The sequence below is a fragment of the Oculina patagonica genome, chromosome 1 (assembly GCF_052425735.1).
Source record: "Oculina patagonica isolate OP01 chromosome 1, crgOcupat, whole genome shotgun sequence".
NCBI lineage: Eukaryota > Metazoa > Cnidaria > Anthozoa > Scleractinia > Oculinidae > Oculina > Oculina patagonica.
Genome location: NC_135758.1, coordinates 12,777,848 through 12,788,075, shown reverse-complemented (window position 1 = coordinate 12,788,075; position 10,228 = coordinate 12,777,848). Strand labels below are relative to the sequence as shown.

General features: G+C 39.3%; 1 protein-coding gene across 1 annotated transcript; it reads left to right on the top strand.

The window, feature by feature from the left end:
- Nucleotides 1–1,204: 1,204 nt before the first annotated feature.
- Nucleotides 1,205–9,097, top strand: LOC144657209 (neuronal acetylcholine receptor subunit alpha-10-like). The gene is made up of 6 exons (XM_078517519.1): nucleotides 1,205–1,437; nucleotides 2,702–2,841; nucleotides 4,139–4,183; nucleotides 5,493–5,602; nucleotides 5,931–6,072; nucleotides 6,815–9,097. The coding sequence occupies exons 1-6, from the start codon at nucleotides 1,347–1,349 to the stop codon at nucleotides 7,727–7,729; spliced, it is 1,443 nt and encodes a 480-aa protein (XP_078373645.1). The 5' UTR covers nucleotides 1,205–1,346; the 3' UTR covers nucleotides 7,730–9,097.
- The last annotated feature ends 1,131 nt before the right edge of the window (nucleotides 9,098–10,228 follow it).

Genomic DNA, 10,228 nt, shown 5'->3' with positions numbered 1-10,228 from the left:
GACTGCAATAAACCTCGTCTCACTTTTTACCTGTTAATTGGAAAGGTAGTTTCATGCAAGATTATTTCGAAGATTAAGCTCTTTTTTATTTCGAGTTTTAGCAAAAATGCTAACAATTTGGTCAAAAAATGGCGAAGTATTGACTATTTATAGAGTCACTTGATACCCCTACAAAGGGGACTTGGTGAAGTAATTGTGATCTAAGTTAATATTTGTCGTTCGCATTTACCGAACTCATTTTTTTTAAAAAAAAAAAACCATAATCGTTCTGATGTTTTCTGTTATTTTCGCTTTTAACTGTTTTTCAAACGAAATCTCGTATTTCTAATCTTAATCTCATATACTCACCCGGCGGGAGGCTGTTTTTTTTAATCTAAATAACAAGCATTCACAGCTTGAAGATTTGTCTATCAGTCGAACTATAGTACTTAGATATTATTGGCAATGAAAGCCGGTGTTGAGTTCCTCGAGGCGTTAAAGTGAGGTCTTGGTTGCAGAGGAAATTGCTGAATTTGGTGTTAAAGAACGCGAGTTTGTAAAATAGGTTGTGTACCTTTTTTGATATTCCAGGCACCTTTTCACGGGCTAAGAAAGAATATCTACAGTGTTGCAGTCCCAGAAACGCAAAGAAATAGCTTTATTTTGCAATAATTTTATTTACCGAAATCTGCGAATAAGACTTTGTCTTACGCTTTTAAAACGCCTGTTGTTTTGGTGTGGTTCTCAGCATGTTGTTGATTGTTGCAGGTTATTCACCTGCTTGAATATCGTAACACCGCTTTGTGTTTTTTGTGTAGCCTGCCTCATATAAACGTCCGGAAAATTCCAAACAAACGGAGCTCTTTTGAAAACCAAGGTTGTTGTGAATAAACTTTGGAGTTTGATACAATGGCCGGTTTTATTAGGAAACAGTGGTAGGGAGTACAACAAAAAAGCAGTAATTTGATTTCTTGTTCCGAAATAAATTAAACAATAGAAACGGCTACCATTAAACCGATTATTTCCAGGAGTTCTGCTAGGAAAAATAATTAAAAATAGTGATGCTGAGGTCAACTAATTTGTCATGTTTCCCCGCAGGTTTTTTATTCTTCAAGGAAGGCAGAATAGTTTATCAGCAACCAATGGCGAATCTGATAAGATAAATAAAACTTCTTCTAGGCACCTGTTCCATGCAGCCAGCCAATTATCACAGTTGTAGATAACCGCGTTGAAAACAGCCAGCTAGCGTTGGCGAGAATGCCAACGGCAAAATCTTGAAGTTTTGGGTTAAGCTTACCTGAGCTGTTCTCTTTAAAATTGCACAAGTTTGCCAAGAATATGGTGGTGAATTTTCGGTGTGCTTCTCGATGAGAAAAATGGCTTTCTGTCGATCCAGACTTTCGCTTTTAATTAGCATGTTTCTGTTGCATTTCATCAACATGTTGAATCCAATCCAAGGTAAGTTTTTATTATTCGCATTAGAAATACGTTTTGAAATAATATCTGATTCGAAAATCTTATCAAGAACTTCAAATAGTTTTAGTCGCTTCGCGTGCGAGTATTGTACTTAAATCGTTAGTTTTAACTGCGTACGTAGTAATGCATTCAGATTTTTGCAATTAACATAAAATTCAAAGTTCTGCATGTGTTTACCATATTCAAAAAAAAGGTAAAATCCGCTTAAAGCATAATCTTTTCTTGCACATATTAAAAAAACTCTTCAGACGGTCAAATGATTATTGGTTTGAGCAGAGCACCAGGACAAGTATAAGAGTAAAAAAAATTGTATCATTCTTAACACCCTGAGGCAAGATGCAAACAGCCATAAAGTGCAATTTCACCTTTATAAATTACCGTTTAGAAAGTTAAAATGGAACATGAAATAGGGTTAATTTGTTAATTAAACCCTGACAACAGTCAAATAAGTGTGAATTTGGCGTTGATACTCAATATTTGTCGATAACAACATTCGCTATACGCAATCTGCCTGTTCACTAGTTTTCATTTTCTTCACAGTGAGACCTTTCATGTGTGAAGTGAATAGCAGTTTGAATGTTACATTTATTTTTAAAAAATCATTTGTATGGTCTGTAAGCCTTGCAAGTTTCGTATATATAGTGCTTTTTTATGTGGTGTGATCTCCCAGCAGAGTATTTTAGTGAAATTAGCGAGAAATCTTTCCCCGCAGGGATACAGTGACAAACGATCAAACCGACTAAGACGATTAAAATAAACGCGCCAGCATTACTAGCCTAAACACGACCTTATCAAAAATGAAAAAGAGTGCGAAATCTAAACATTTCGTCTGCAAAATATATTTGGACTGTGTTTTTATTATCCGTAGAAAATAATAAGATGTCTAGTTTGGTTTTGCGCTTTCGACCTCTGTCACCTCTCTGAGTAGTGATTGGTTATTGCGAAACTCATGCAGCCCCCGTGGACCAATCCAAAAGGATTTTCTCGGCAAACAGAGTGCAAACCAAACCCAACAAAGTGCAAATTCAAACCAACAAACTGCAAATCAAAACAACAAAAAGCAAATCAAACTAGCAAAGCGCAAACCAAAAAATTATTTTCACGTATTTTCACACTTCATGGATAAAATTTGCTTTTCATTCACTTTGTTTTCAACTAGCCGTCGTTGGAAATAATAATAAAAAAAAATCAGAAGACCTTGTTGTTATTGAATAGCTTTATTAAATTGTTAAATTAAATGTTGCAGGGGTTCCAAGCTATCAGATTGTTGAACAACTTGAGCAAACATTGTTAAGCACTTATGACAAAAGCGTCATCCCCAAAAGAAAGCTGGAGGAAGGAGTTAATGTCACACTGGACTTGGCACTGAACCAAATTATAGATGTGGTGAGTCGAATTCACATTCAGAATGCCAAGTCATTATATTGTTTCTAATTACTATGAAACTCGTTATTTAACCGCTAAAAATGTTTGTGTTTTATTGTTGTTACTTCCAGTCAGGGGCGAGAAGAAACCGCAAATGGAGAAAACCGCAAATTGCAACAGTAGTTAAGGCGGGGGGGGGGGGGGGGGGGGTTGGAGGAGCTTTGTAGAAGGGGATGAGAAGGGGATGAAAAAAGGTAAAAAAGTTTAAACACCACCAGACAGTTACCCCATACAAGAGCGCTCCAGGTTGTCAGGGGACTGTCTGGTGTCCGTCTTCCAATTTTTAACTTTAAAGTCTTATGGTAAAATCACATTTCATCTCCAATTTTTCTTATTTCTCCAAATTTTACTAATCCTTTGAGAAAAGCTATCTCCTCCAAAACATCCCGAAAAATCACCCAAAAATATACAAAACACCACAAAAAAGAGATTCGTGTTTTGAGCAAAGAGTTTTTGGATTGCTTGAAACGCGAACGAAAAGTTCGCAGGATAAACGGCCTTCAGGTGTACTCCCACCTTAATTAGAAAGTTTTCATTAGACACCAAACAGCAAAGAGCAACTGTTTACCATAGTATCGGTTACGGTTACTCTTAACTTATGCAGAAGCTCTTCTGTTGAAAAACAGAAAAGAATAACAATACTTAGCAATTACGGTGTACGTCTGGTTGTATTGTTCCCCGTACTCAAGTACATCCTCGGAGAACCTACGGGTGGTTGCTTGGGGTGAGGCCATAGTAGCTAATCCCTCTCTACCAACCTCGGTGATACGAAAGAAATCAAACAGCAAAATCAGCCAAACAAAAGCTCACAAAAATAGGTGAATAAGTCTGTGACTCACAAAAAGGGTCGTTGCGCCGATTTTACTTCGTCAACATCTCGTCCCGAACAACCGTCCCTGGATCTCGGAGGATGCATTGAACCCATCTAGTGGTTCAACTCCTTCCTGATCAGTAGCAGCACAATAAACATTGCAGTGCTTCCATCAAGCCACATGTACAAAACGGTACCATAGAAAAGTTCAAAAATCGTTGAAGAATTCTGTCAAATTACTGCTTGTAGCTTGCATCGGACCAGCTTTCCATTCCCGGGTGGAATAGCAATACTACCAAGATCCTTAGACGGATTATGTTACAAAACCGAAGCCGAGATTTAGCTCAATGAGCTACTGGGCTTGGAACTTAACGGCGCTGTGAGTATGTGAAGTCTTTGTTTTATGTACTTAAATTCGTTAAAAGTTTCATACTTTTCCTTTTGCAGAACAAGCGATCGCAAACCATGACCGCTGTTATTTGGGTGCGGCAGGTAAGCAGGAAGAGTGTTTTCTTCTTTGTCCAAAATATTGGTTCTGATTCAGTTGCTAAGTTCAAGGAATTGGCTAAAAGAACGGAAGCCATTGGAGGCCATTGGAAGCCATTTCTCAAATTTGTGTTAGATAAATAAAGGTTATTTTTCATCATTTCCGTCAGCGTGATTGTGAAAAAAATGTTGAAAGCGCGTTCCCAACTGAAAAATTATCCGGGATACTTCTGAAAATTCAATTGGACTAGAGGGATCCAATTAAACACGGGAATCTCTCTCTTTGCTTTTGTTTTCTATTATATTTTAATTTAAAAGTCTGTTAACGTGACTACCCAGCTCAAATTCGGTACTCCGAGCAACGAGTGCTGGTAAAAGGAAAACACTGAGGGCCTGATTACATGTGCCGGGCTGGCTCGGTTTGCAGAGATGACTTCCAGCCCGGTATTACATAAGCCGAGCCAGCCAGGGATGGACTAGATTGGCACGAACGACGGTTTAAATTTAGTACGAATAATTTTGGCGCGAAGATTGAGTCAGATGATGTTGATGACCTTTTTCAGCAATTTGCTGTTTTATTATCTACCCTTAAGCAGCTACACGAGTTGTTCTGCCTCCACATCATATTTGGAAAGGAGAATATTGATTTTTGTGGTAGGCAGTCTGCTTTAAAGAGAAATTTAATGCTGGCCCGGTGAACGCGATAACTTGAAAAATTTTATCCCGCTGCCGGGATCCCGGCATCGCGATACCGGGATCTTGGCTAACCGGGCCGGCCTGGTTGTCATGTAATCGCAAAATTGATTTTTTTGCGGGGCCGCCCGGCTCTGTATCAGGCCCTTAATCTTTAAAAAACTTCGGTCGACCTAGAATCAAATACACCACCTTTGTCAATGATAAACAATCCCTTACCCATCATATTTTGCCCACTGTAGCCAGAGTATCAACTTTGTACAGCTTTCATAAGGAAAGAAAAGGGCGAAAGAAAGGTATTCCGTATTTAACTGAAATCCTTCAGATAATTTGTACCACGTGAGAAGCTTATGATAAGCTGATGACTGCCCCCTGCATAATACAACGATGACCCCCCCCCCCCCAAAAAAAAAAAAAAAAAAAAAAAAAACAAAAACAAAAACAAAAAAAACCCTTCCCTCTCTATCCCGCCCGGCTAAGCAAAAAACTTAAACGGACTTATTTGTAACGCCTAGTCTCTCAGTAAAACAATCTTCCATTTATCCTTGCTTAGCCTCTTTCAGAATCTAGAAAACGTTTGGGAACTTAAAAATTTGGACACAACTTTTCTTTTCATCATTAGTATTGGAATGACCACAGACTCAAATGGAATTCCTCTCAATATGATGACGTGGATTTCATTGTCACTCAAGCTAGTTATCTGTGGCTTCCTGACCTCACACTCTATAACAAGTACGTTTTTCATTCAAATACAATTTTAAAGTACTCAAAAGCTACAATGTATGGGTTATGTTTGGTTATAAGTAATAGTATGAGTTGCAGTAGCATTTGGAAATAATACCGCGAGTAATATTTCAGAATCTTTAAAATATTTCGAGCCGGTATTAGTTGCAAAAAGTACTACGTACAATTCATGCTATTATCAGACGGGCCCAGGCCGCTAGTGGCTTATAGGATTGTGATTTGTGGTAGTTTAAGAGTGTATTTTGGGCGTTTTGAGATTAAGAGTTTCAAATATTTAAAATCGACTGCAACAGAAATGATTTGATTCTCCTTTCAGTGCTAAAGATGATTATAACATCGACAAGGAATCATATCACAGCCTGACTATATCTTCAGATGGAAGCATATCAAGATACTTTCCAACTATTTACAAATCCTCATGTAAGCTGGACGTCAGGAATTTTCCCTTCGATGACCAGGTAACAATTTTGGACGAGAGTTTAAATAAATTTTTCTTAGAATACAAAAGACAGGAAATTTACCAGTTTACAAACATCAACGGACGACATTTGTTTTTGTCGTCAAGCAATCAAGGAATTCCACACCGCTCAATTTTTTATAGGTTCCTTAAAGTCCTAAAAGTTACAGAGGAAGACATTCTTGTCCCCAGAGACCGCGATATTTTGATCAGCAAAAAAAAAAGGATCGCAGATACTGGAGGGCCACTGGCGTAAGTGCACGCGCAAGAAACATTTCTACGCGGCTTTTCGTAACATCCTTTCCAATAATTCATGAACTACAACTTGCAAACTGTAAATGCAAGTTCTCGGCCCTTCAAACCCGGGAGCGAGACCAAGAACCAATCAGAGACGCTTTTGCATGCTACAAAGTATGACATCAGTATACATATTTTTGGGTTAAATTTTTGAAGTATCTTGAGCAAGGAAAAACTAGGTGCAATAAAATGATTTCTTTCTTAGGCTAGGGTTCTTCTAGTTTTAAGACAAGTTATACATGACACGATCCTCCAAAATAGCCTGACCTCGCGTGACAGAATCACCTAAGACAGCTAGGAAAAAAAAAAAAAAACGGGGGGGGGGCTATAACCGGAATACGCCCAGCACAGGATGACATAATCGTCTAAACGTGACAAAAGTGTGTAGGATAGGTAGGGTGGGGTGACCAAGCTCCATTGATCGTTTTTTTGATCTTGTTTGCTAGGTTTGCCAGCTCAAACTGGGTTCCTGGTCGTACAACATTTATGAAATGAATCTCTTCACTGCGGGGGATGGTGACATCAGCTCATTTATAGGAAACGGTGAATGGACGCTACAGAGCATGCCCTCGGAAAGACACGTGACTAAATTTCGCTGCTGTCCTCATCCGTATGTGTACCTGACATACGACATTCACATCAAGCGAAGATCATTGTATTATGTACTGAACTGTTTCATGCCCTGTCTCATTATGATGGCTTTGACAATCCTGTCGTTCTACCTGCCTTCTGAAACAGGGGAGCGGATGGGTGTTGGTATAACAGTCCTGTTGTCTTTGAGCATCATACAGTTGATTCTATCCGATTCCCTTCCACCAACATCAGAAGTACCGCTGATCGTGGTCTACTACGGGCTCACCATGTTGAACATTTTCATGTCGCTGGTTTTTTCTTGCATTGTCCTCACTTTGTATCATCACTCTGCGCATCCCCTGCCTCGCTGGCTGAGAACTGTGTTGTGCGAGTGGGGAGCAAAAATGGTGCGAATGCAGCAAGAATGGATCGCAATCAAAGAAAAGCGCAAACAAATGGAAAGGAAGGAAAAATCCTCGTCAAACGAGATGGTTGCCAAAGGCGCTGTTGTAAATTGGCTGCCAGCCCTGTCACTGCCTTCTCAAGTGCCAACCACGGAACTTATTCAAGGCCAAAGCGTGGAGGATCACTCCAGCGATACAGAGAACGACTATCTACTGAGTAACAAATTTCATGAAGAAGACAAGGCGGAAATTCTTCGTGAGGAATGGAGATTCGCCTCACGAGTTATCAATAAATTCTTTATGTGGATCGTGGTGTTCGCGATCTTGAGTAACGGTTTATATGTAATTCTCAAGGCTCCAAGAGGAAATTTTATTTTAAAATGACCAGCAACAAACAGAATTACCAATGGACCATGAACAACCTCGCGAGGGCAAAACACCATGGCTAACAGCCAGATATGGCCATAAAGATTCAGATACTTGACCAGCTAACTCCTGGCCAGTTGTTCAGTTCCATATTATACCGGCAAAATAAATACGTGGTTAAAGGATAATTTCAATTGGTGCCCAAACAAGTCTGAGTTTTGCAACAAGAACCTCTAAGAAAAACTAACCTTGAAATAACTTTACCGATTTCCAAAGGAAAACAATTTTCTCTTGACTAGGAAGTAATCTTGGTTCTGCATTGTCGTTCCGGAGAAAGTGGTTTTAAAGTGCTCGAGTGTGAAAGTGTTGTCCCGCGCGTTTCCCGAGAATGTGGATGTGTCTTTATCATAACAAAGTTGTACGAGTCCCAGCTTGTTCGGTCAGTATACGGTGGTCTCCTTTTGGTACATTTATGAGTCGTTTATGAGTTTATTTTCGGCGGTCACCATTTTCGTCCCCAAAGCCGCTTGTCCCTCTCAGCCGGCAGAACCTGGGGCACGAGGAACAAGTGGCTTTGGGGACACACGATGTGATTGGTTAGATATTTAACAAAGGAAAATTTAAATCTAGCCAATCAAATCAACCGTTTTAAATTCCGCTACAACAAAGGGATTTCAAAACGGTTGATTTGATTAACTTGATTTAAAATTTCCATTGTTGAAGATGTAGCCAATCAAATCAAATCAGAGCCACCTTTTTCTCGCGCCCCAGGTTCTGCCGGCTAACAGGGACAAACGAATCTGGGGACGAGAATGGCGCGGTGGCATACTCGCCAACTAGACTGACAATGAGGAAAGTAAGGGATTACTTGGTCATAGTCTAGGACATCGCCTTTGTCTTGGTCGTCCATATTCTTCCATTCTGTTTCTGTTCTGTTATTCGGAAAAAGACCTCATGCCTGTCCAATGACATCTATTTATAGTTGCAAGACATTTCACGTAAAACAGCTGACACATCTGTTGACGGATGTAACAATTGTTGTCAACATTTTTTCTTATGAAAACTCCGCTTGTAATACAGTCATGTCTCATTTGCACCCAACGAGCGTATGATCAGTGCGCGTTGCCTAAAAAGGATGTTGTCATCGCATTTTCTGATTAAAAAAATTATCACTGATTTTGCTGTTGTACCCTGGGTCTACCCGGGGTCTGTCTCGTCTTCAGGTACAACTGCATTTCATGTACACCAAAAAGTGACGCCTGGGACGCGTCTGACCCAGGGTGGTAAAGGATTGATTTGTAGGCGAGGGTAGGACTGTTCTCTGTTTTTGATAAACAAAGCAATGTTTGACGTTGAAATTGATATTAATAAAAACGTTCTTTTGTGTGCAAGTGTTTTGTCGTGTTGTTGTTCCAAATGAGGTTTCTCGTATACTGTTTCCATTGAAAAAAAGAAAAAAGAAAAAATGGTGAGGTTATCATCACACAAAGCTTTCTCTGGTGTCTCAAATGAACTTTAAACCAACATTTAAAGCCTTGTTTACAGTTTTATTTTGAACCAGAACTAAACGTGACACCTTTCATACATGCTCAAAGCTTTCAAATCAAATCGTTATGGGACACGTCCCGGACAGTTACCTCAACTGAAACAATCCTTTTACAGCCATTTTTCAACTCTTCTTCACAGTCAACTAAAAACCCACCCTCGATAACAATGCAAGCGATAATAAACCTTTTAACTCGTCTTTAAAGATTTTATCAAGACTAGCTTGATGAAAGAATAACAAACAAAAGGCGGTCCATGTAATTACCGTGACTTAAACTGCTTAAGATAATCAACTTAGCCCTCAAAGACAAGAACATGATCCGGATATTTACAATAGTTGTGAGGAGATGAAATCCTGCGGTTATTTTGCTGTCTGCCGCCTTGGTTTACATACTTCTTTTATGTTTAAATAAACATTTCTCACATAATCTTACCGAGATATCGCCTGTTGACGGCGACCGTAACACAAGCAAAACCTCGAGTCAGGAAAATAAGAATATGGAGAATTAATTGCATTTAAAGTCGATAGCTGTCCATGAAGAAAAAACTCCACACAAACGTATAGGAGTTTAAATTGTTAACGAGCATGGGTGGCCCTAAAATAGCTCTCGAAAAAACAATCAACGATCGCATTTCTCTCGTTTCGATGGGATTTGTCTGACTTTGCAAATCAGATGTGACGTCACGGGTCATGCTAAAATGCACTCTAATCTCCTAACGAGTAAATTTGTAACAAAAACAACTTTTTAGGACCTAATCGAAATTCACTACATATACTCTATATGGACGATTAAACGTGTTTGCTAAGAAAACATTATATAACGTTCATCGTGAGCTCGTAAAGCGGCTAAAATGTTTACCCCTATACGAGTGTACTAGACTTAGGTTCAAGAGATTGCGTTGCAAAACTGTCAGCTGAACAGCGAGAACATCTTGTTGTCAAACCACAACGAAAATGAAAGTGCAATTTGT